The sequence below is a fragment of the Giraffa tippelskirchi genome, chromosome 13 (genome assembly GCF_054371585.1).
Source record: "Giraffa tippelskirchi isolate mGirTip1 chromosome 13, T2T-mGirTip1v1.2.pri, whole genome shotgun sequence".
Lineage (NCBI taxonomy): Eukaryota > Metazoa > Chordata > Mammalia > Artiodactyla > Giraffidae > Giraffa > Giraffa tippelskirchi.
In genome coordinates, this window is record NC_137287.1 from 16,621,459 (window position 1) to 16,648,600 (window position 27,142).

Below are 27,142 nucleotides of genomic sequence, written 5' to 3' on the forward strand. Positions count from 1 at the left end.
GAATCAACAAGGAGGATACAGGGACGAAAAAGACGAGGTCTCTACTCTTATGAACCTGTAGTTGTCTTTTGGGGGAGTGATAAGACAACAAATGAATAAATAAGATGGTTTCAGAGAGTGAAAATTACAATGAAAAGAAAAATATACAGAGTGAAGTAATTCAGAAAGAGAAAGACAAATACTGTATGTTAATGCATATATTTGGAAACTAGAAAGACAGCATTGGCGATCCTATATGCGGGGCAGCAAAGGAGACACAGATGTAAAGAACAGACTTTTGGATTCAGTGGGAGAAGGTGAGTGTGGGATGATTTGAGAGAACAACATTGAAACATGCACATTACCATGTGTAAAACAGATGACCAGTGCAAGTTTGATGCATGAAGCAGAGCTCTGGGACAATCCAGAGGGATGGGGTGGGGAGGGAGGTGGGAGGGGGTTCAGGATGAGGGAACACATGTGTATCTGTGGCTGATTCATGATGATGTATGTCAAAAACCACCACAATATTGTAAAGTAATTATTCTCTAATTAAAATAACTAAATTAATTAAAAAGATTAGTGATTGGATGGATGGTAACCAAGAAGCAGTTTAGTTCGAGTGGTCAGGGCAGGGAGGCCTCTCTGAGGAGGTGATGTTCTTCTTGAGATCTGAATGTCAAAAAGGAGCCTCGCAGTGAAGATCTGGGGAAAACAGAACAGGCAGAGAGAACAGCAAGTGCAAAGGCCCTGAGGTGGGAGCAAGGAACTGAAAAGAGGTGGATGTGGCTGGGGGGCTCCAGTTGAGAGGCAGTTCTGGCGGTCCACACAAGGTGGTAGATGGAGCTGGAGTGGGGGGCCTGGAGGAGGGGGTGTGGGTGTAGGAATTGTTTCACAGGAAGAACCATCAGGACTTGATGATGGGGCTCTAACAAAGGAAGGAGAAGAGTCAAGAATGAACCTTAGGTTTTTGGCCTGATGAACAGGTGGTGCCATTTACTGAGATGGAGGAAAAGGAGGGGGAACAAGTTTAGGGAGAAAATCAGGAATCTGGGGTTTTGGCATATTAAGGTCTAGATATTCCTGTTGGCATCTGACTTGCTGAGAACAAAGGACAGAAGTCCAAACTTCTGTGAGTGTGTGTGTGTGTGCGTGCATATGAGAGTGGATGTGTTCTGTTGAAGGCTTCTCAACCTTGATACTGTTGACATTTTGTTGGTTTGGTTTTTAATTAATGAATTAATTATTCAGCTGCACTGGGTCTTAGTTGGGACACACCCGATCTTCCATCTTTGTTGTGGTGTGTGGGATCTTTAGTTGTGGCATTTGAACTCTTGCTTGTGACATGTAGGACCTAGTTCCCTGACCAGGGATTGAACCCATGTTCCCTAAATTGCAAGGCAGATTCTTAGCCCCTGGACCACAGGGAAGTCCCTGACATTTTGTAGAGTGTTGAGAAACCTCATTGGCCTCTACCAACTAGGTACCAGTAGTACCCACTCCAGTGGGTGACAACCAAAATGTCTCTGGCATTGTCAAATGTCTCTCGGAGGCAAAAGCTTAGAAGATTTTGTTCTCCTGGTTGAGAACAAGTAGGACATCTTCCCAGGGACATTTACCACTGTCATAAGAAGAAATGAAAAATACGCAGCGCAAGTGCCAGCACCACCCCCTCCCTCACCCATGGTCAGCACCCTAATTGATCATATCACTTTGAAAAATAATTGATTTCTTTATTTATGGCTGCCCTGGGTCTTTGTTGCTTTCTCTAGTTGTGGCAAGCAGGGGCTACTCTCTAGCTGTGGTGCGCAGGCTTCTCATTGTGGTGGCTTCTCTTGTTGCAGAGCGCAGGCTCTAGATGTGCAGGCTCAGTAGTTGCAGGCATGTGGGATCTTCCTGGACCAGGAATTAAACCATATCCCCTGCTTTAGCGGGCAGATTATTTTTTTTGTTTGTTTGTTTTTCTGCTTTTTAAAAAATTTATTTATGTATTTTAATTGGAGGACAGTCACTTCACAACACTGTGGTGGTCCCTGCCACACATTGACATGAATCAGCCATGGCTGCACATGTGCTCCCCACCTTCCTGAACCCCCTCCCCCCTCCCTCCCCACCTCATCCCTCTGGGTTGTCCCAGAGCACCAGTTTTGAGTGCAGCAGACAGATTCTTAACCACTGGATCCCCAGGGAAATCCCCAATCACATTACTTTGTCCTACAAATCTCAGATACTACCTCAGAATCCTTAACACAGCAGACCAGTAACTCTTATCAATGACGGAGATTGGTAATGAGATGAAACCCATTTATTCTCCCTTGTTGTTGTTCAGTTGCTCAGTCTTGTCTGACCCTTTGTGACCCCATGGACTGCAGCACACCAGGCTTGTTCTTCACCATCTCCCAGAGTTTGCTCAAACTCTCTCCATTGAGTCGGTGATGCCATCCAACATCTCATCCTCTATTCTAGGGTTAAAAGAAAAAAAAAAAAAACCCAGAATGCTCTTTGAGGCCCTGATTTACAGTAAAATCCTAGACAGCAGCCTTTATCCATCTGTGCCTCAGTGTCCCTCCAGGTCAGATGAAAGCAATTCCACCTGCTTTCTATGGATCTGACAGAGCCTTAAGTGGGAGGATCAATGAGATAATCTTGGTAACTCAATGAGTTTTTGGAGGCGGGCAGAATGTTACAGAAATGTGCAGCAGGATCATTATCTCATGGGGTGCTGTGAAGGTGAACCTGTAAATAATTAGAAAACATTTAACTGTTATAAAGTGCCAGATTTAATAATGGGAATAATGAAAAAGGAAGGCTCTCAGAAGCGGGCAGGCAGGTTGGAAGGCCCTGCGGTTGGCTGTCTCAGGCTATCGCTGGGAGGAGGAGTGGCAACGCTTAAGCCTTCAGTAATCTGTGTGGTGTGTGATGTTTTGTTCAGGTTCCGCGTAACCATGGAGACAGACTCCGCCCCCCCGCCTTCTTTCCATGGAGCTGGTTCCACACTCCTGCACGTATGTACACCACACACACACACACACATGCACGCGCGCACACACACACACAGACACACACACACTCTGTCCTCCCTCTACCCCAGCTCCTTCTGGCTTGGGCAGAAGCGAGGAGTCAGAGGAGACCCTAGAAGGGGACGGCATTGTGGGATGTGGACCCCAGGGTTGTGGGTTCAAGTGCTGCTTCTGCCTGCTCCTGACTGTGTGATTGTGGGTAAGTGGCTCAGCCTCTGGGAGCCTCCGTTTCCTCATTTGTAAAATGAAGATAAAGTACTCCCTGCCTCCCCGCAGGGCTATGGGTGGGGGGCGTCAAACTCCATCTCCAGTGGGGGAGAACCCTGTGAACTCTCAAAAACTCTTAGAGTGTGCCCTCACTGGCTGTATTGTTAATGTGGATCTCAGGAATCCAGAATGACAGGGCTCCTTGATAAAAAAAAAAATCACAAACAAATGAACAAAGTCAACCAAACCGAGCCTGTGGTTCACGTTATCCTCTCACCAAAGATCTGTGCCTGGCCTCGCTGTGTTTTATTTATGTATTTAATAAGAGCCCTTGAGGACGAGATTACCCGAGAACTAGATCGTGACTCTGGCAGCCTGTGCTGGTGCCAGGCTGGGCAGCCTGCCTGGGCTCACATCTCACTTCTTGCCTTACTCGATGTGTAGCCACACGTTATTCAGCTTCTCTGTGCCTCAGCTCCTCGCTGTAAAGTGGGATAATAAGAGGACCTACCATAGCGTTGTTGTGAAGATTAAATGGATTGATATTTGTGAAGCTTTTAGGACCGTGTCTGGCAGCATAAGTGTTTGTTAAGTCAGTGAACTTAACGAGCCTGGTGCTTGATATCCACTTTCTGCAGAGCTTGGCAAAGCCATGGCAGGATGGGGGCGAAGCACATCACGTGTGTGTGTGTGTGTGAGTGTCTGGGCGTCCAGGCCAGAGTACCTGGGCGAGGGTGCGGGGTGTCTAGAGGGCGTGGTGAGGATCTGTCCTTGGTGCTGACACGGACACATTTAATCCACGACCTGCAAGAGGGATTGGGGGCATTCTGATCAAACATGTAGCCATCAGGCAGTAAGCGGGAGTGGGAATATAAAGTGCAGAGATATGGAGAGAGACTGGTGGTGCCTGCATCCCACTAGAAGAAATATTAGATGGAAAAACGTAATGTGGGGCACTCAGGTCCAGAGTGCAAATGACAGGATCTAATGGTCAAGTCCAGCAACACATGAGAGATTCAGCAAGGCACTGGTTAACTGTGTACTTGGTTTAAGAACAGTGCCTGGCTCATCATATATATATATTATTGTTATTGTTGCTGCTGCTATTGTTGTTACTGTTATTTTGTGCCAACAGTGAAAATGGCTTCCAAAACCCAGGGTGTGACTGTGGGCTGTTGTTGTTTAGTTGCCAAGTCGTGTCCAACTCTTTGCCACCCCATGGACTGCAACATGCCGGGCTTGTTTGCCCTTCACTATCTCCCGGAGTTTGCTCAAACTCATGTTCATTGAGTCATTGATGCCATCCAACCATCCTTTGTCGGACCTTGGGTTACATCACTTAAAACATCATATATGTAGCATGAGGGAGGTGTGGTCCCTCTCTGTCATAGTAGAGGCACACCCAAAGCATTTGGCATTTGAGGGACATTAATGAATGATCATGGGCCTTCTGGAGAGGAACCAGGAGGGTGATTTATTTATAGGGAAGTGGAGGCTGTGTTTTATTCATCTCTTAATGCCTTGCAGTTCTAAGAATTCAGGAAGATGCAAAGAGAAATTCTGCCCTCATGGAGTGCACACTCGTCTATGAGTTTAAACCAGACACATGACTCTCATATACAATGGGAAATGCAATTAAATACTGTGTGTGTGCATTTCAGCTCTGGGAAAAAGCATTTTAAGCTAAGGAAAGAGAAGAATGCAAGGAGGAGTGGCCTGGGGGCATCTGGGAGCTTTTCTGAAATGTGTCAAGGGCTTCTGTGATGAAGAGAGTCCTGACTTGTCCCAGGAGACCCCAGAGTCAGAGGGAGACTGTGTTGGCAAGAGCTTATGGAAGGAAGTTTCGCTCAGACCAGCCAGGGCTGCTTGGCTCCTGCCTTATAAGCCAACTCTGAAATGAGGACTTGAGGATTTGTGTGCCTGCAGTTTATTTGGGAGGGGGTTCCAAAAGTCCTGCTAAAGAGGGGGGCCATGAGACGGGGTGGGCAGGAAGCTGGCTCTCTGAATGTTCCAATGTAGAGCCTCGGTGAGAACTCTGGCGGACAATATGAGGCGTGGGGGCATCAAGCATTTTCCCACCAGCTGCCATGGGCCATTGGCTGGGGGCATCACTGACTTCCTCCCCACTCTGAGTGCTGGCTGAGCATGCTCTGGGGCTGGCGGAAGCAGAGGGTGTTGGGTGTTGAGGCACAAGGGTGGTATTTGGGAGCTGGCAGGGAGCCTTCTGTCTGGGGTTGGAAGTATGTCTGGATGACCGTTGGTTAGGAGCTGGGTCTGCCCTGCTCAGTGTGGACTCTTGAAGGTATTTGGTCCGTGTTTCCCACCTGAGAGATGCTGTCATCCCAGCTCATTATCCCACAGGTGACTGGGGGAGTTTGGAGGTGGGTGGAGATGGAGGAAGAATAACTTTCTAAGCTGTTTTTTTTGTTTGTTGTTTTTTCCCCAAACCACCCACTCCAGCTTCACTCTCAGGCTAAATCCAAACATGGGAACCCACTCCGATGCTCAGTTGTTGGTCAGAAGTGCTGGGTTTACTGACCCTAAGGACTCCTATACCAATTAAGGGTGTTTTCCCAAGGGAGTAGGGTCGGGTGGCCGTGAGGTAGCCCAGGGAACCAGGGGACCCGGGCTCTCTTCCCAGCTTTCTTGTTTATGAGCTGTGAGATTTCAGAAGGTCACCTCCCTTTGTATGGAAAGAGCTCAGATTTCCCATCTGAAAAATGAGGGTTGAATGAGGAAATATCTAATTCTAGAGCTGACATTTCCAGTCTCTGGAAAAAGCTTGAATAAGACATTAAAGCAATTTATTATTTGAGCTGCCGTTAAACTACAAAGACCCTGTGTGGAAATCGGGGCTATTATCATGGTGTGGCAAAGTGATTCCTAATATTTTATGAATTAATCGTGGCCCCATTAAAGCCCCCATGTGAGGGAGCACCCGTGTGCTATAAAACCAGACCTGTGTGTGTGCGGGGGGTGAGAGGATGATAAATAATTACTGTCGCTGAGACAGGCTACTGAAAAGCTCTCAATTGGGCTTCCCACGAGAAAAGGATTCCCACCTATTTTATTTAAATTTAAAAAGCACCATAAAAATCCATTTAATATACATCTTCTTTAAAAAATACAGCTGTAATTAGGGACTTCCCTGGTGGTCCAGTGGTTTAGAATCCACCTTCCAATGCAGGGGGCATGAATTCACTCCCTGGTTGGGGGACTATTGATAAGATCCCACGTGCTGCAGGGCAATTAAACCTTCGAGCCACAACTGCTGAGCTCGAGTGGCACAATGAAAGATCCTGCATGCCACACCTGAGACCTGGTGCAGCCAAGTAAATAGATAAATAAAGATTAAAAAATAACATTAAAAATATAGCTGTAATTGGGCCTTCTCCTGTGGCTCAGCGGTAAGGAATCCTCCTGCAATGCAGGAGCCGCAGGAGCCGCAGGTTCGATCCCTGGGTTGGGAAGATCCCCTGGAGGGGGAAATAGCTACCTACTCCAGTATTCTTGCCTGGAGAATCTCATGGACAGAGGAGCCTGGTGGGCTATGGTCCCTAGGGTCAAAAAGAGTCGGACACGACTGAAGCGACTGAGCACACACACACGGCTTCTTGACTCAGGGCGGGGGCGGGGGCTGCTACTGACATCCAGTAGGTTAGGGTCGTGCTGTGTGCTTAGTTGCTCAGTCACGTCTGACTCTTTGTGACTCCATGGACTGTAGCCCTCCAGGCTCCTCTGTCCATGGGATTTTCCAGGCAGAAATACTGGAGTGGGTTTCCATGCCCTCCCCCAGGGGTTGAGGTCAGGGATGCTGCTAAATGTTTTACAGCATGCAGGACCGTCCTAACCACTGAGAGTTTCCTACGCCCAGATGTCAACAGTGTGGAGGCTGGGGAACCCTGGCCTGGTATCACCCTGCTAAGGTCTCCTGGAGCCCGAACTCTGGTCTCTCATGGCCTTTGTTGCCACCCCAGTCCTGCATGGGCCTCCTCAGAGCCTCAGTTTCTGACCTCAAAGATCAGCAGGGAGCCGCATCTCTTGGGGTTTCAAGATGCACAGGGAAGAGAAGAGACAGCTCCGGCTCTGCCGGAAGGTTCCTCTCCAGTGAGCACTCCTACGTTCAAGGTGGAAATGGCTGGAGATGCTTGAACTCAATGGGAAACCTAGAAAGTCTTTTTTTTTCTGTTATTTTTAAATTATTTATTTGACTATGTCAGGTCTTAGTTGTAGTGTCTGTGATCTTCATCGTGTCTGGTGGAATCTTTTGATGGGGGCATGGACTCTCTACCCCTGGAGAAGGAAATGGCAACCCATTCCAGTATTCTTGCCTGGGAAATCCCATTGACAGAGGAGCCTGGCACAGTCCATGGGGTCACAAAAGAGTCGGATACGACTGAATGACTAAACAACAGCAGACTCTCTCGTTGTGGCGCATGGGCGTGGTTGCCCCGCTGCATGGGGGTCTTAGTTCCCTAACCAGAAATCAAACCTACATCATTCCCTGCATTTCAAGGCAGATTCCTAGCCGCTGGACCACCGGGGAGGTCCTAGCTTTTTTTCTTCATTTGGGTACCCAGCTGATTTTGGTTCTCCCCTAGATTAGGTAAAGCAGGAAAGTTCCTAAAATCCAAACTCAGGCTTAGAGCTGAGATCTTACCAGCAGTTTTTCATGTCGCACGCTCCCTGGAGAAAGTGATGAAAGCTGTGGGCCTTCTCTCTTCAGCAGTTTCCCGTTTTTCACGACCCTATTTTCCCTCCTTAGTATACTCCCTTAGAGTCTGCTTTTCCATTAATGATTGTCATAAACATTTCTCCACATTTCTGCAGGCTTAATAATGATCATTATTGAGCGCTTTATACTACTCCAACCTCTTCACAAAGCAGTATTTCCCGAGTCCTTCCTGTGTTGCTGGGCATGTATTTTATTTTTAGTTTTTGGATTGCTTGTAGTTTAACACCACAGTGATTATTTTCTTACATGAAACAGTTTTTGTTTGTGGAGTTATTTCCTTAGGACAATTTCCCAGGAGTATTTCTCCTCCTCTTACTCTTTCTCTCTTTTCTTTACCTTCTTTTCTTCCTTATTTTATTTGATTTAATCACACACTTTGGAATCATAATATATGCACATGATTTAAAATTCAAAGGCATTAAATAATGCACAGTAAAAAATCTCCCTGTTCCCAGCCACCCACTTCCTCTCCTAGGGGTGACCTCTGATATTACTTTTCAAGTATTTGTCTATATCCATTTCTTATAAATGGGGTCCGCACTCAGCACACCATTCTCCCTGTGGATGTGTGTGGGAGCAGATCTCCTCTGGATGGGAGGCGAAGCAGAGAGGGCCTCTCTAAGGAGGTGACATTTGAGTGGAAACCTAGAAGATGGTAAGAATGGAAGGAAGAGTGGTACAGGGTGATGGGGCAGCAGGTGTAAAGGCCTTCGGGTAGGAATGAACTGGTAGATTCGAAGCCCTCAAAGGAGGTCAGTAAGGCTGCTGCAGAAGGCAGATTGCTTGGGAGGGAACAGGTTATGCAGAGCCTTGTTGGCTGTGGTATAAAATTTGGACTTTATGCTAAATACACTGGGATGCCTTTGAGGGCTTTTAAGCAGAGAAGGGATATGATTTCCATTGAACAAAGGAGTGTTTTTGACTGATGAGTGGAGAATATTGGATGGAGGCAGGAATAAAAAGCTTAATAGGTGATGGGCCAGGTGAGAGATGCTGGTGACTTGGCCTCTGGGGAAGATGGAGACAATTGGATGGATTCAGGAGACAGCTTGAAGGTACAGCCAACAGGATCAGCTGACAAACTGAAAGTGGAGTGAGGGAAAGGAGGCACTGAGGACACCTCCTAGATTTTTGTTCTATTGATAAACGCATGGTTGTGTCCATTACTGAGATGGAGAAGACTGAAGTGGGAACAGATTTTTGTTTTCTGTTATTTATTATTAATTTATTTAGCAGGAGGAGAGGGAAGCTTGAGTTCAGACCGGCCAGGTTTAGTTTATTGTGTCTGTGTGACAACCCAGAGGCAATGTCAGTGTCAGGGGGGGCAGGGTAGGGATGATGGGGTAAGGATGGGAGATGTGGGGGAGGATGGGTTGAGGTTACCTAGGGAGCACTGAGTGCACACCTCAGTGTGTGAATCTATTTGTTTCACTCTAATTATACCAGCCTTGGTCTTCCCTGGTGGCTCAATGGTAAAGGATCCATCAGCAATGTAGGAGCTGCAAGAGATGTGGGTTCGATCCCTGGGTCGGGAAGATCGCCTGGAGGAGAGCACAGCAACCCACTCCAGTATTCTTGCCTGGAGAATCCCCATGGACAGAGGAGCCTGGCAGGCTACAGTCCATAGGGTCACAAAGAGTTGGACACAATTGAACTAACTTAACATGTGTGCGTACCAGCTCTGCATGTTGTCATTCATTTTTGTTATTGATTTTGTAACTTTCTAATTTTCCAAAGCAAACGTGGCCTGTAGTGAATTTAAAGACGTTGGTTGGCTGCTAGGATTTGGATTTTCGGAACTTTCCTGCTTGTCTCAGTGGCTTTACCTAATCCAGGTGAGAAACAAAGTCTGCCCAATACCCAAATTAAGAAAAAAAGACTTTCTGGGTTTCCCATTGAGTTCATGCGTCTCCAGCCATTTCCACCCTGAATGTCAGCAGTGCTCGCTGGAGAGGAACCTTCCGGTAAAGAGCTGGAGCTGTTTCTTCTCTTCCCCGTGCATCCTGAAAACCCAAGAGACTCCCTGCTGATCATGGCATCATGCCTTCTAGTCAATTTTTTCATTATAAATCCTAATTTTCTCTACTTCTAGATTATTTTCCTTTTCAGTGGGGTTGTAATTCTTGCCAAGGCTCAAAAAGTCCCAGGATGCATTTTTTTTTTTATCTCCTGTGATGTCAAAGCTCTCCTCAGAGAGGCTGCTCATAGAGACTCGTGTGTAGTTCACCTTCTGTGCTCTGCACATCCAGAAAGTGAGTTTCATATTTATGTTAACATTTACATGAAAGTGCAAGTCGCTCAGTTGTGTCCGACTCTTTGCGACCCCACGGACTGTAGCCCACCAGGCTCCTCTGTCCATGGAAGTCTCCAGGCCAGAATAGTGGAATGGGTAGCTGTTCCCTTCTCCAGGAGATCTTCCCAGTGCAGGGGTCGGACCCAGGTCTCCCGCATTGCAGGCGGATTCTTTACCGTCTGAGCCACCAGGGAATCCCATTTACATAAGGCAGCATTAACCGATTCATTGGACAGTTATTTATGGAGCACCATCCACGTACTGGAGTTAGAACTGTGCTTGTCTCTCAGATCACATCAGGTTGCCACAAAGAATCTGGGGTATAAAGGTAAGCAGGAAATTAAATTCACCCCTCTGGTCAAGCCTCTTATAAATGGACAAATGGACCCATCCATTTGGAACCTAGAGGGGCCTCATGCTCTTGGACACCCTGCTTTGGGAAAGTTAATGGGTAAACTCAAGTAATAATGTTCATATTAGCAAACAGTTACAGTTTGGCCTCTGTTCAGTTACCATAAAAGGCCAGGCTGACTCCCATCCCTCCCACCCCATCTCTTCCCCATGTCCTGAGTTCCTGGTATGGATGTTGGGATACACAGATGAATAAGGCAACTTGTTTGGTCACAAGTGACAGAATCTAACTCAAACTGGCTTAAGCAAAAAGACTTTGGGGAAAAAATCTTAAGCAACAATAACAAAAAGGTACAGCTTCAGGCTCAGGTAGATCCAGGTGCTCATTTGATGTCGACAGGGTAGGATTCAGCGTCTCTCCTTCTCTCCACTTCCTTTAGTCTCTCCTTCTGTTTCTGTTTTTTATTTTCTTCTCCATTTCAGAATTCTTCTTTCTTTTTTGTTGGATTTACTCTATGGTAGAGGCTTCCCAGGTGGCTCAGTGGTAAAGAATCCACCTGCCAATGCAGGAGACTCAGGAGATGCACGTTCAATCCCTGGATTGGGAAGATCCCCTGGAGGAGGGCATGGCAACCCACTCCAGTATTCTTGTCTGGAGAATCCCATGGACAGAGGAGCTTTGTGGGGTACAGTCCGTGGGGTCACAGAGAGTCGGACACAACTGAGAGACTGAGGACAGACTATGGTAGCCCCCAACAGCTCCATGTTTATATCCCCTCCAGTTTAGCACCAGTAAACCTCCAAGGTGGGGCTCATTAGCCAGGTTTGGTTCACGGGCAACCCTTTACCCTGCCATTGTGAAGAATGTAGCCCTGGTAGTCTAGCCTTGGGTCATCTGCTGCCAGAGTCAGCCCCAACACGATGTCACACACTGACGGTGGTGGTCCCCGAGGGAGAGTCAAGATGCTGCTACCAGAGTTGGGGGGCAAGGGTGCTGGGTGGGCAGAACCACCGACAAGCCCCTTGCTGCCTTGATCTCCAAAGAGCTTCTTCATGTCTCTGTGTCTTTTACAAGCACTCCCCTTCTGAAATGGCCCCCACCTGGTCCTCCTGGGAAATTCCTTCCTCCTCTCTCTTCAAGGTCGTGCAAGCCAGGCACCCTCCAACTGTGATCTGGTGTGCCTTGTTGTGCCCTGTTCTCTGTCCCCTTAGCTTGCAGAGATGTGAAAAGTCATTTCTCCATGCACGCTCAGTCATCGGTACCTGTTCACCAGTGGATGTGTGGTGTGCACGAGGAGGTCCCCAGTGGGGTGGACCAGGTGTTCAGCCAGCCGCTGTGAGACATCCACGGGTCTCCTGTGCATCCTTCAAACCTAACTAAATCAGTGCTGCTTTCCTGATGAGGTTTCCTTGGCCTCTGTAGGCCGGGTTAGTTGCTCCCTCTTTGCGCTCCCATCAGTGAGGTACTGAGTTAATGTGTTAGCTGCTTGGTAGTGTCTGATTCTTTGCGATCCCATAGACTGTAGCCCGCCACGCTCCTCTGTCCATGGAATTCTCCAGGCAAGAATACTGGAGCGGGGAACGATTCCCTTCTCTAGGGTATCTTCCCTACCCAGGGATTGAACCTGGGTCTCCTGCTTTGCAGGTAGATTCTTTACCGTCTGAGCCACCAGGGAAGCCAGAGTATTGTGAGGGGCTGGGAATTGGGCCGCGCCAGGTCACTACCTGCCTGTCCTACCTCTGGCTCGAGGAGGGCTTGAGAGACCAGTGGTGAGGCAGACAGACATAGAGACTAACCCATCATAGGCAGGTGGCCTAGAAGATGGGCCACTCCAAGTAACTGAGAATTCTGGTGAGAGGAGGCTGGAGCTCTTGGTCCCAACCACCCTGGAAAATTCGTTTGAGATAAATCAGTGCCCCTTAGTGCTGGACTGTGCTGAACTACATAGTAAATGCCTTTTCGGGGTCTTTCGCCTTGACTGGCCTCACCAGCAGGCTTCTGAACACAAACCTTCCTTTGTGTCGCTGTGGTTGATGTAGCTGGCATAGGAGATTGGGGAGAAGGCAGACTCTCAGAGGGCATATTCCAGAAGTTGTTTGAAGAGTATTATACACTTTAGGTAGCAACCAAGCGGTACCAGGACACTTGTGTGTGTCTGTTGGCCCTTTCGTGCCCATGCTGGAGACCAGTCATAGGGCTGCCTGTCGTGTTTTTAAAAAGTATGTTTTAATTTGAACATTTTTTCCCCACAACCCACATTCTCTGCCAAATTCTCCCTCAGGATAGCACAACACACACACACACACACACACACACACACACACACACACACACACACACACACACACACTCCTGTGGTTTGAGGGTTTTGGGTTTTGGGATCTAGTACCAGAGTAAGATTCTGACCTAGCCAAGAGTTGCATCCTAAAATTTCAATTTCATCACCCATCCATCCTCCACCCATTTATCCATCTGGTATACATCCGTCACCCATAAATATATCACCCACTCATCCACCATCCATCCATTCATCCAACCATCTCTCATCCATCTATTATATATCCATCATCCATCAATCCTTCATCCTTCCATCTATCCATCACCACGCGTGCATTCATCCATCCACAGTCCATCTATCCATCATCCATCCCTTCATTCCATCCATCCATGCCCCTGTACATCCACACATCCAGTTCTCCATTTATCCATCATCCATAATCCATCCATATAAGAAATATTTGTTGCTGCTCTGCTGTGCCAGTATTGCCTTAGGCAGTGGGCTGCGCACATGGGATCCCTGCCCTGAAAGAGAAAGAGACAGATGCAAAAACAAAGGTAATTCAAAAAGTTACAGGTGATTCCATCTCACCCTCGTATCAGCCCTTGACTTGTTGTGGGTGACTCCTACATGGAAATAATACACTTGTACTCCAAGAATAAACATGGCAGCGGTTCATGTTTATTCAGTTCCTTACACAGTGCTTTCTCACGTATGGCCTCATTTGTTTCTTAGGATCATTCTTGAGGGGTAGGTGTTTTTTTTCCTTTTAATTTTTCCTTATTTATTTTTGTGCTGGGTCTTGGCTGCTGTGCGCAGGCTTTTCTCTAGTTGTGGCGAGCAGAGGCTGCTCTTCATTGCAGTGCTCAGGCTTCTCGTTGCAGTGGCTTCTCTTGTTGCAGAGCGCGGGCTCTGGGCGCGCAGGCCCCAGTAGTTGCGTCTCTCAGGTTCAGGAATTGCAGCTTGTGGGCTCTAGAGCACAGGCTCAGTAGTTGTGGCACACAGGCTTAGTTGCCCTGAAACAGGTGGGATCTTGTCTAAGATCAGGCTGGGGTTCAAAGCCATGTCCTCTGCTTTGGGAGGCGGATTCTTATCCACTGTACCACCAGGGAAGTCCAGGGGTAGGCATTGTTATGCCTGTTTCTCAGATGACAAAACTGAGGCTCAGAGAAGGGAGGGACTGCCCACAGACCCTCAGCCCCGTACTCAGATCAGGGCCTTTGGCTCCTGATCACATGCTGTGAAGTGGGGTGCTTTCTGCAACTCCACTCACCGCAGGTCGAGAATCTGTCAACTAGCTGATGCAGGCTGGGTGACATCTGGTGGTCATGGAAGGCTGCTGGCCCCCCAGTGCCCTGCCATCCACCACCCTCTGAAACCTACCTGGGCTGCAAAGGAGAGCCTTGCAGACTGTGGGTCACCTCCGCAGGCTCCGAGAGCTTCTTGAAGCCAAGCCCTCCCCTCTCTAATCACTGCCTTTCTGGCTACCGGGAGCCATAGCAGCTCTAGAGAGAGGGAATTCCTGCCTCTGCCTGAGGCATAAAGCAGAGAGCTTAAGCACAGCGCCTATTAAGTCCCCTCTAGATACTGGGGTCGGCTTTGAGCCTTAGGCTGGCTCTCTCTGCACAAGTACTGGAGAGGCATTAAAGATACATTGGCACTGAGCAGGGGCTTTCTCCTTGGCATTAACAGAAGGACAGCAGGAGCATTGAAAAGGGAATCATTTCCTTTCTCTGAGAGTTAAAAGCTTGGGCTCCGAGGCAAAACTGCCTGGGATTTATAAACTTGGGCATACGATGAGTGCTAATACTTATTCACATTACTTTTCTCATGTCCCTGGACAGAGTTTAAAAGCCACAAACAGAATGATGTGGTGGTAAAGAGTTTATATTCTGGAATCCTATAGGCTGATGTCTCAGTCCTGGTTCTTTGTCACCTGTTACCTTCATCACTTTGCAGAATCAGGATGAGAATAATAAAAAAAAAAAGAGTTAACACCAGGGAGCGTTTGCTACGTGCCTGGCACTGTTGTAGGCAGTCCACATGTAATAACTCACTTGGCCTTCACAGCCTGGCGAGGTAGGGACAACGTCAGCCCCATTGAACACAAAAGTAAGCTGGGGCATCAGGAAGTGCATACCCTGCCTGAAGCCCCTAGCTGGTACTTGGTGAAGGTGGGACTCAAGTCCAGGCTGTCTGGCTCCTAAAGTTCCTCGTGGGCTTATTTGGAAAGATCACTGAGATATATATCAGCTGAATGCTTGGCATGTAATGTGCCAAGTCACTCAATCGTGTCCGACTTTCTGTGACTCCATGGACTGCAGTCTGCCAGGCTCCTCTGTCCATGGGATTTTCTGGGCAAGAATACTGGAGTGGGTTGCCATTTCTTTCTCCAGGGTATCTTCCTGACTCAGGGATTGAACCTGTGTCTCTTGCGTCTCCTGTATTGGCAGGTGGATTCTTTACCTCTGCGCCACCTGGGAAGCCCCCTGGCATATAATAGGGCAAAATAAATGGAGGTGATACTGTTGCTGATGGCACTGCTTAAGACTCTTTCCACTTCTTTTTTTTTTTTTTTAAATATCTTATTTATTTATTTGGCTGCCTTGAGTCTTGGTTGCAGCATGCAGGATCTTTTGTTGTGATGTGTGGGCTTAGTTGCTCTGTGGCATGTGGGATCTTAGTTCCTTAACCAGGGATCACACCAGCATCCCCTGCATTGCAAGGCAGATTTGTAATTGTTGAGCCACCAGGGAAGTTCCTAGACTCTTTCCACTCCTGATGTTGGAAACCTTACTATCTTAAGCAAAGATACTCTCGTTGTTCAGTTGCTAGGTAGTGTCCGATCCTTTGTGATCCCATGGACTGCAGCACACCAGGCTTCCCTGTCCTTCACTGTCTCCTGGAGTTTGCTCAGATTCATGTCTGTTGAGTCAGTGATGCTATCTAACCATCTCATCCTCTGCTGCTCTCTTCTCCTCTGGCCTTCAATCTTTCCTAGCTTCGGAGTCTTTTCCGATGAGTCGACTCTTTGCATCACGTGGCCAAAGTATTGGAGCTTCAGCTTCAGCATCAGTCCTTCCAATGAATATTCAGGGTTGATTTCCTTTAGGATTGACTGGTTTGATCTCCTTGCTGTTCAAGGGACTCAGGAGTCTTCTCTGGCACCACAATTTGAAAGCATCAGTTCATCAGTGCTCACCCCTCTTATGGTCCAACTCTGACATCCATACATGACTACTGGAAAAACTATAGCTTTGACTATACAAACCTTTGTCCACAAAGTGATGCAAAGACACTTACTTGCTCTTATAAGTGACAAAAGGCATCAGGGTCAATGGGACACAGGGACCCAAAAAAAAAAAAATCATAAAAGACTCTATACTGATTACATCCAATATGTTAGCCGCTAGCTATCTTTGACTATTAGATTGAAATGTAAATGAATTAAAATAAAATTTAAATTAAACCCCAAAGGAAGTGTGGACCTCAGTAACTCATTTGCACCAGCCACAGTCACGTGTGGGCAGCAGAGAACCTTTCCCTCATTGCTGTCATACTGGACTGTGCCTTTCTGTGGAGACTGGTGTGGCTACTTAGAAGCCCTGCCCTCACATCCTACCTGCTAAGCAACCCCAGAGAGGAGAACATCTTTCCTGATAGCTCTGGCAGAAAGGTCTCAGGGAAGAGCTCTCATTGGCGTCTTTATATCACATGTCCATTCCTGAGCCAATCATCGTGGCCTGGGAGGTGTCAATACAGTACAGTTGGCTGGCCTAATTCATCTGCCTACTTAGTGGTAAGGATGATTAGATCTGCTCATACCACAGGGAATATGTTTCCAAAATGGAGGAGAGAGGAGGCTGCAGAGTGAAAAATAACATACTCTGCTCAATGGCATTATTTGTTCAGTTTTTCATTTCCTCTCCATCATTCCACCCCAGTTGACTTCATAATGGTCACATGACTCGCATTGACCATCTATTTAGATGTGTTATGCAAGCATGTGCCTCTGCCCTCCTTTAGCTTCTGATCCTTGTCATGAGAACACAGCCCCAGACTGCAGCTCTTTCTTCTGCCTGGTCCTGCAGAGAGGGCCCAGTGCAGCCAAGCCCAGCAGAGCCCAGCTGAACCGACTTGAGCTGTGGCCAACCTGCTGCCCTTGTATAACAAGCACAAGAAAGCAGTGTTTGGTATTGAAAGCGGCTGAGATGTTAGGACTGTTCATCGCTGCAGCAAGAGCTGCCTCATATACACCCTGACCCTCTTCCCCCAGTCCCATCCAGCTTCCAGCTCTCATCCACTTTGGGATCTGAGGTCACACAATCGTGACAGCATCACACTCTGGTGAGGACCAAACTCTGGCCAGGGCAGAAGGGGCTCCTCTCCAGATTTCTCTTGAGCTTGCTGCCCTTCTTTTTTATAATTTTATGTATTTATTTTTGGCTGGGCTGGGTCTTTGTTGCTGCATGGGCTTTTCTCTAGTTGAGGCAAGCAGGGGCTACGCTCTAGTTGCAGTGTGCGAGCTTCTCTTTGCAGTGGCATCTCTTGTTGCAGAGCATAGGCTCTATGGCCGTGGGCTTCAGTCGTTGCGGCCCCGGGGCTCAGTTGTTGAGGCTCCTGGGCTCTAGAGCACAGACTCTGTAGTTGTGGCGTATGGGCTTAGTTGCTCCAAGACAGATGGGATCTTCCCAGGAGACCCCATGTCTCCTGCATTGGCAGGCAGATTCTTTACCACTGACCCACCAGGGAAGCCTGAGGTTGCTGCCTTTCAGTTGGTCAGAACCACTTAATAACCTCCTGCAGGGAGCCGGCGCTGCAAGATCTTAATGAAACTCAGTCCTTGCCCTCCAGGTGCTCATAGCTAGAGGGGGAGTGAAGGGCAAGCAAGTGATGAGGGTGCTCACAGCCAGAGGGAAGAGTGATGGGCAAGCAGTGACGAGGGTGCAGCAGGACCAGGGCTCTGGCAGACCCAGGTCCAGGATGACCTGGGAGCTCAGCTTGGTTGAACACCAGGCTGCCCTTGGGTCCAGAGCACCGTGTTTGTCTGATCAATTTCTTTAAAAAGGACCCTGGAATAGAAGTGCAGTCCTACAAGTGCAGGTGGTCTGGCAAGACTGGAGGCCTCTAGAGATTCTTCTTTCTGTAGCAAGAAGCATCCTTCCCCAGCTCGTTATCCTACACACATAGCCTGCCACGGCATGTCTCTGCCTTGGCTGTGGGTCACATTTTACTCTGTTGCAGCCCCTGGGGCTGTCAGAATGACAGGCCCGTCACACCCGACTGTCAGCCCTCTCCTGTCCTAACACACTGTTCTCTGACTTCAGACCTCGCTGGTCCTAATTATAAAAGGACAGGCCAGGATGGAGGGGGAGGTCCCTGCTCTTTCATAGAGTCCTAGAGGAAGGCTAGGCTCTCTCTCACTCGTTTATTCATTAACTTACCTGACAGAGAGAAAACCAATTATGTCCAGTTGTTGGGGTGGGTGGGTGGGTGGTTACAAGGATGTATAAGATGCAGTTAGTCCTTCTAGCCTGGGATGAGGGGGGTACAGGGATCTGGGGAGGGGAGCCAGGGAGTGGGCATTTGAGCTGGGTCTGAGAAGGGTGAGACTGACAAAGCAGAGAGCATTTTAGGCAGAAAGAAAAACACAGGCAAAGACCTGGAAGTTGTCCATGGGGATGGCCCTTTGGAGATGGGGCTCTGGTCCCCCCATGCCCTCCCCTCCTTGGAGCTCTCGTCTCTACGGAAGTGTGAAGCTGCACAGGGCATGGCAACTCGTTTTTCATTTGCACTTCCTGGAGTCCCAGCCTTTCCTACATGGGCTGCTGGGGGAACACGGCTCATTCCGCTCAGTCCTGCAAGGTTTGCTTTCAGGACCCGCTTGGGGACTTTCTCTTGGTCCTAGGAGAGGAGCTCTTGTCACAGCCACGGTCAGAAAGCCTGCACCCCCAATTGGGGAATCAGGTTGCCGTGATCCTAATGTTCCTATATATCGAGCACCTACTATGTGCCCAGCACTTTCAAGGCTGTTACAGTACATGCTGGGCTCTGGCAAATTTGAGAAAGCCTCCTGCTCGGGCATGGAGGGTGGGTGCAAATGTAACCCCACTCACAGCTTCAGGTAAATGGCCTTGTTTGTGCCCAACCTGAACAACTGTGCTTGGCAACCCCTGGGCCCTGTCTAGTTGATATCTCATTTAGTCCTCATAACAGTGCTGGAAGGTAGTATGTTCTCTTTCCACTCCTATTTTATAGTCAAGGAAGCTGAGTCTTCGAGAGCTTCAGGAACTTGTTTAAGGTCACCTAGCGGGCAAGTGTGGGAGTCGCTTCACACCCAGACATCTCTGACTGCAAGCCCTGTTTTCTCTGCCACACTTCACCGTCTCCTGCTACCAGCTGCTCAGGCCTCCCGTCTGGATGGGCTCTTAGTTGATTTTCCAATAATTCTCCCTTGCTGCTCTGGGGCCTGTTGTCATTCATTATTGCGTTTTGTAGCTTCAGATTGTTTTATTTTTTTACTCCCAGTGGCCTGTTGCTCGGGAGCAGCTGAGAACTGCTGAGAACCTCGCGCTCCCTTGCTCTAAATGCATAGTGTCAGATGCAAGTTTATCTAATTTACTATCAGAGTTGGCGGCAGCACCTTGTCAGTTCCATTTTGAACTCATTTCCTCTCCAGTGATTTCCATGCAGGTGGTGGTCTACCTGCCAGCCCCTGGGCCAGGTTCCACGTGCATCTCAGCTAGTTGTGACCTTGGGGACATTGGGTTGCCTTTAGCCTCTCGCTAGGGGATATCCATGGGCTTCTCGGGTGGCTCATTGGTAAAGAATTCACCTACCAAGCAGGAGATGTGGGTTTGAACCCTAGGTTGGGAAGATCCCCTGGAGGAGGAAATGGCAACCTACTCTAGTATTCTTGCCTGGGAAATCCCATGGACAGAAGAGCATGGTCCATGGGGTCGTAAAAGAGTTGGGCATGACTTAGCAACTAAACAACAATAGGGGGTATCCAATAGGGGGTATCCAAACATCTTGGCAAGAGCTTGGGTTTGGAGACAGAAGATCTGAATCCAAGTCCTTGTGTTGCTGCTTCTTGCTACGTGCATGCATGTGTTGTAAGTCGCTTCAGTCATGTCTGACTCTTTGTGACCCCATGGACTGCAGCCTGCCAGGCTCCTCTGTCCATGGGATTCTCCAGGCAGAATACTGGAGTGGGTTGCCATGCCCTCCTCCAGGGGATCTTCCCAACCCAGGGATCGAAACTTTGCTTCTTGTGTCTCCTGCATTGGCAGGCGGGTTCTTTACCACTAGCGCCACCTGGGAAGCCCTTGTTACGTTGTCTCAGGCAAAGTGCTTCAGTTGCCCGAGGCTCTGTTTCTTCATCTGCGAAATGGACAATTAGGAGGCAGTATTTTCCTTCCCCCAGATGGCTTCCAAATGGCGCACTTTGACAATATCATGAGTTGGTGAGGATGTAGGAATATGAGAATCCTTACCTGATGCTGGGGAGAGAGGAACCAGTATGTCTACAATGAACACTATTTTGGCAACGTTTACTAAAACTATCAGTGTTCAAAAAACAAAAACAAAAACAAAACGATAAAAAGAGGGGCTTCCCTGGCGATCCCGTGGTTAAGACTCTGTACTTTCACTGCTCGGGGCATGGGTTCCATCCCTGACCGGGGAACTAGGATGCCACAGGGTGTGGCCAAAAATAAAAAAACTATCAATGTTCATATCTTTGCCACAGCAATTCCAGCTGCTGGGGTCTTTCCTAAGAAAACACACATGTCCACAAAGATGCTCACTGCAGTCTTGTTCAAATTAGAAACAAACCAAATGTTCAACATTACAGGCTGACTAAGCGAATCTGAAATTCCCACTCTGTAGAATATACTGCTGCTGCTGCTGCTGCTAAGTCGCTTCAGTCGTGTCCAACTCTGTGCGACCCCATAGACGGCAGCCCATCAGGCTCCGCCGTCCCTGGGATTCTCCAGGCAAGAATACCGGAGTGGGTTGCCATTTCCTTCTCCAGTGCATGAAAGGGAAAAGTGAAAGTGAAGTCGCTCAGTCGTGTCCGACTCTTAGCGACCCCATGGACTGTAGCCTACCAGGCTCCTCCGTCCATGGGATTTTCCAGGCAAGAGTACTGGAGTGGGGTGCCATTGCCTTCTCCGGTAGAATATACTGTAGCTGTTAAAAAGAATGAAGTACATTTTCAGGTGACAAATGGATACACTTATAGGTGAGAGAACAGAATCAGTGTTTACCAAGATAGAATGAGAAATCTGCTATAAAACAGAAATACGGAACATGTATTTTCTTAAACTAGGCCTTTTAAAATTGTGAATTATATTTATAGGAAGGTACACAAAATGAAAATGCCCTGTTTAATGATTTATCACAAAGCCAACCTCATGGAACCACCTCAGAGGTAAATATAAAACAGTGCCACCCCCTTGAAACTACTCTGACACCTCTGCAATGACCCCCACCTTTACCCTGAGAAGTACTCATGGTTCTGGCATTTATGGTGGTCACTGCTTTGATTCACTTGACCACTTTGTGGCTTAAATCTACAACCCTAAACACTAGTAAAATTTTGCCCACGTTTTGTATTTACATTAAAGAAGTCACACAGTGTATTCTGTTGAGACTGATGTCCTGCCCAACATTATTTTGTGAGACTTAATCCCATAGTTTTCCTGCTATGCAGTTTTTTTTGGGAGGGGGATATAAGTATGAATGTAAATAAATGACTAGGAAGAAATAACTGGAAAGGTACCCACCAAACTGACGATGTCAGCTTGGGAGAGGGACCTGGGTGTAGGGATGGGAGTGTTCTAAGGAGATTTAGGGATCTTATCTTCTAATTGCATTTTTTTTAAAGGAGGAATGCATTGATGCATTACTTGGCTAATTACATTTTAATATAAAAAATAAAATGCAGAGAATATTACGTGTTTGCCCAAGTTGTTGGGAGAGTGTGAAATGAGTTCATATAGGTAACATTGGGAACACAGAATAGGCACTCAGCAAAAGGAAGATGGATACAGTTAAACACCAGCTGGATCCCTTTTGGAAGTGGCCAGAGGGACAGTACAGTGGAGTGGTTAGATGCATGGGCTCCAGATGGCCTAGTTCAAATTTTGGCTCCATTAGTTGCCAGTTGAGCAAATTATTTAACTTCTGTCTCCCTTTCTGAGTTTTTTGTTTTCGTTGTGCTGGGTCTTCGTTGGGGCATGCAGGCTTTCTCTAGGGGCACACAGCCTCTAGTGCAGGCTCAGTATTTGTGCTGCATGGGCTTAGTTGCTCCAAGGCATGTGGGGTCTTAGTTCCCCGACCTGGGATCAAACCCGAGCTCCCTGTATTGGAAGGTGGTTTCTTAACCACTGGACCACCAGGGGAGTACCACTGCTCCCTGAGTTTTACCACCTGTATTAGTTATCTAACATTGTGCATGTGTGAGTGCTCAGTCATTTCCGACTCTTTGCAACCCCATGGGCTGTAGCCTGTCAGGCTCCTCTGTTCATGGGATTTTTCCAGGCAAGAATACTGGAGTAGGTTGCCATTTCTTCGCCCAGGGGATCTTCCTGACCCCAGGACTGAACCCGCATTTCCTGCGTCTTTTGCATTGCAGGCGGGTTCTTTACCTGCTGAGCCGTCAGGGAAGCCCTAATTGCTGCCTAATAAATCACCTCCAAGACTTAGTGACTGAAAACAGTAATTGTGGGTTATCTCCCTTGGTTTCTCTGGGTCAGGAATCTGGTGGGTGATTCTGAGTTGGGACCTCTCATGAGACTGCAGGAGATGAGGGTTGAGACTGAAGTTATCTGAAGCTTCCCTGGAGCTGGAGGGCTGGCCTGCATTGTGGCTCCCTCTCTCGTTGCCAAGCTGGGACTGGCTAGTGGGTTCCTCTCCACATGCATCTCGCCACGGGGCTGCTTGAGAGTCCTCACAACATGGTGGTTGACTTCCCCCAGCGCACACAGTCCAGAAACCAAGTCAGAACTCACAGTGCCCTTTGTGACCTGGCCTGGAAGCCACACACTGTCACTTCTGAGGTATTCCATTAGTCATATGGCCTATCCCTGACTGATGTACACAGCCATGAAGAACAGGAGGTGAGGATCCCTAGGAGTCATGTAGGGGCTGGTACCACATCCTATTGAAATAGGGATAGGAAATGCAACCCATTCCAGTATTCTAGCCTGGAGAATCTCATTGAAAGAGGAACATGGTGGGCTACAGCCATTAGCATTGCTAAGACTTGGACACAACTTAGCAACTGAACAACAGCAACCAAACAAATATCCACCTCCTAGGGTTTGTGTGAGGACTGAGTGAATTAATCAGTGTAAAAGCACTTAGAACGGCGGTTGACGTGATAAGCTTCACACGAGCACTAGTTTTTATTTCAGAAATGTTGCCAAGTGCACCGTCTTTCATGAATTTTTTTTGCGGGCTTCGTTTTATTTCCTGATTTTGTAGCTGTAAGTTGGCACTCAGGTTTCCTGGAATGACACACCATGTCACAATAGTCAGGAAGAGCCGTGCTTTGGAGTAACCGCGAGAGCAGCGTTTGAGCCACTGCGCAGAGATGGCACCCTACATGGCCGTTTTGCATGTCGGCTTCACCGCGGGGACTGATGCTCAGCAAGATGGTAGGGCTGATTTTCATCTCTTTGGGAACAAGCCTGGAGTCTTTGACTTCAATCACTTACCACATCAATGCCCCAGAGCGAGTGAAGGCATTGATGTGAGAGTAGACTTGTTACTTTCACCGCAGAACAGGAAACTTGACCGTCTTCAGTGCTTTAGTTCAAGGATCCAAAACTCCAGTGTCTATAAGGCCGGATGGGTAACCCAAATTTTGGGAAGAGGACAAGGGTAAGAAGAACCATGGGAGCGTGATGATAAACGGTAGTCAACCCTTGGCTTCAGTGTTGGAGAAACAGTAGGGAGTGGTGGGGACGCGGCAAACAGGACAGCAGATGTCCTCTCTCAGGGTCACTGTCTTTCAAGTGCCAGGCAGTCATTGTTTGCAGGACTGTAGGCCAGCACGGCCTAAATTTCTACTCCCCCATCTCAGTCCTTGGCTGCCATGGCCCCACCACCACAGTGAACTGTTGGGCCCTCGAAGCTCAAGTTTTCAGCTGATTTGCAACCAGCGCATAAAGTGGCTGGTGGTCCGCCCCCCACCGCCCAACTAGCTTCTCCCTTTTCTGTAGGCTTTAGCACTGGGGTTGTCACTGTGACACACCAGAGCCCTAGCTGACCAGATCACGACAGCAGAAGGACTTGCTGACTTCCGTCATCTGATAGCGTCCATTGATTGACAAAGTGAGGTTTATCACTCTGTGTCGGATCATGAGCTGGGGGCTGGAGAGCCTTGGCTTTTCAGAGCATACTCCCTCTCCCTCCACCAGGCATCTCATGGAAGAAACAGACATGTCTCACCCATTCATTCTGGGGCTGTGTGGTACCCACTCCAGTTTCCACTGAGGCATGGGTTACTTGACAGATTTGAAGGCATCGATGGTGGAACAGATGTACTCCATGTGCCTAGAGGTGGAGGTGGATTGGGATAGGCATCATGGTTCCCTGCCCAGTGGGTAGTCCCTCTCCTTCCTTTTCTGTCTGATAGGGAGGATGAAAAGGGCAAACATTTTCCCAGCCTCCCTTGTGGCTTGTTTTTGTTTTCAGTCGTTCAGTCATGTCTGACTCTTTGCAACCCCATGAACTACGGCAGGCCAGATTTCCCTGTCCTTCACTGTCTACTGGAGTTTGCTCAAACTTATGTCCATTGAGTTGATGATGTCATCCAACCATCTCATCCTCTGTCCTGTGCCTGGCAGTGGTTAAATGATCCAGTTCTGGGGCCTCCCTGGTGGTCCAGAGGCTAAGACTCTGCGCTCCAAATGCAGGGCACCTGGGTTCAGACCCCGGTCAGGGAACTAGATCCCACATGCCACAACTAAGAGTTTGCATGCCACAACTAAAGATCCCACAAGCCTCAACTAAGACCCAGCATAGCCAAATAAATAAACAAATAATCAAAAAATAAAGATTAAAAAAAGTGACCCAGTTCTGGCCAGTGAGATATAAATGGAACTCAGCTGCGACTTTTTGGGAAACATTGTCCCCCTTGATGAAAAGCCTGTGAAGAAAGTCTTTCTCACTATCCTGGCGCCTTTCCTACTTCTGGAATTGGTTGGGTGAAGATGTGTTGTCCGGAGCTGTAGCAACCATTTTGTGCCTCTAAGAGAATGTCAAAGAAATGTATCACTGAACTTCTATATTAACCCTTATCCACTAGCCTTCTTGTTATGACAGATCTTTGAATGCCTGTATTATTTAGGCCACTGTTGGGGAGCTTTTGGTTTCTACTACAAGCTGCATTCCTAATACTATAAGGAGTGTTTGAGTATGTTATCTGAGGCTATGGAGAATTGGGTGCCCCTTAAATATCCTCAGGGTCTTGAATTTGCTTTATCCTACCTCTAGACCATTCTCTTCCTTTTCTTTTAACTTCTAAATCTAAAAAATTAACTTGTGAACTATATCACTTATGCAAAAGAGTGTTTGAAACTTAGGTGTATAGTCTAATGAATAATAATGAAATATTCATATACTCACCACCTAAGTATTAGAACATTACCAAATCTTAGACACTCCCAGTGTGTCCCTCTCCATCACACCCTATTTCTTCCCAAAGCCCACTACTATCTGTAAATCGATGCTGATCATTTTCTGTTGTTCTTTACAGTTTTATCACCCGTGTGTCCCCAAACATATGATGTTTAATGATGCCTGTCTTTGAATTCTGTATAATCGGAAGCACTTGGGATGCTTGCTGTTCTGTCGTCATTGCCAACAAGGTTGCTCTGGACATTCCTGTCTGTGTCTCAGGGGGCACATGGGCAAGAGTGACTCTGGGGCATATGCCTTTGAGTGGATTGCTGGGCCGTAGGAATGCACACGCTACCTTGGTTAAGTAATGCCAAGTGCTTTTCCAAAGTGTCTGTACCCATTTATACTCCCCTCGTAGTGACTGAATTCTTGTGTTGCCTACATCCTCATCAACATTTGGACCTAGATATGTTCTCTTCTGAATGACCCTGTGGTGAAGGACAGTGATCTCTGATCTTTAAAGGTGCTTTGCCTCATTTGCCATTAAATATCACCATTCATACTTCTTTTTTTCTGAATATTTGTTTACTTATTTGTCTGTGCTGGGTCTTAGTTGTGGCACAGAAGATCTTTGATCTTTGTTGCAGCATGTGGGATCTAATTCCCTGACCAGGAATCGAACCCAGGCCCCGTGCATTTGGGCCCCGTGCATTGGGAGCGCAGAGTCTTAGCCACTGGACCACCAGGGAAGTCCTGGCATTCATACTTCTTTAAATGATCACCCCAAGTGATTTTGGGGGACTTAAGGCCAATGCCTCACTCATGACTTTATCTCTGGGGCTTACTGATTTTAGAGTTCCCAGTAAGGGGAAAAACTGATTTGACATTCTCAGCCATCAAAACTGCCTCTGATTTGATTTGCCCACACATCAGCGGGAACTTCTCTTCAAGGTCAGCATCCAATTTCCCTCCCTCGGTTCTATGTATTTTGAATAATCAACTCTATAGGTGAAGGCAAATTCCAGGATTCTCAGGTGTGCCCGCTGCAGGGAGATGAGGAAGTGGGGTGGGCAAGAAGACTTGAAAGGATGCGAGGGAGCCCTCCCTGGCTCTAATTCCTGACTTGGACAGGTCCCCTACCTTCTCTGGGCTTCCGTGTTCTCTTCTATTAAAATGGGGATGTTAGGGGCTTCCTTGGTGGTTCAGTGGTTAAGAATCCTCGTTTCCACTGCAGGGAACGTGGGTTGGATCCCTGGTGGGGAGCTAAGATCCCTCAAGCCATTAACAACTGAGGGTGATAACATAGGGTTATTGTGGGGAGAGGAGGGGATATAACTTCTTTAGCACAATGTCAGCCTCTAGCAAGTGCTCAGTAAATGTTAGCAGCCACTATCGGTCATAGTTCTCATCCAGAGTGGTGCAGTGGGGTCGAGAAAAGTTACAGGTGTCCCTGCTCTCTTGCCGTAAAGGTGCTCCTATGAGACCTCATGATTAGACTTGTGCACTAATAAGAACAGGGCCGATGAGAAAAAAAGAGTTGGGATAGATGGTTGAAAAATCTTCCAGAGCACCACAAAATCAATACCAGTTCTAATAAACACTTGAGCACATATAGACTCTTGTCAGGATCTCCGGTCAGAGAACT

At 47.8% G+C, this 27,142-nt stretch overlaps 1 protein-coding gene across 4 annotated transcripts in view; it reads left to right on the forward strand.

The window, feature by feature from the left end:
- The window catches only part of GSG1L (GSG1 like), a 246,518-nt gene that overhangs the window by 25,011 nt on the left and 194,365 nt on the right, over window positions 1-27,142 (forward strand). Inside the window, exon 1 of one of the 4 annotated variants that reach the window (XM_081553374.1) lies at window positions 2,932-3,198. The exons of 2 other annotated variants lie outside the window; for them this stretch is intronic. In XM_081553374.1, coding sequence (XP_081409500.1) covers window positions 3,012-3,198 — 187 coding nt within the window. In that variant the 5' untranslated portion in view covers window positions 2,932-3,011. Of the gene's footprint in view, window positions 1-2,931; window positions 3,199-22,963; window positions 23,755-27,142 lie in introns of those variants that run through there. One more of the 4 variants, XM_081553376.1, reaches the window with a different exon arrangement.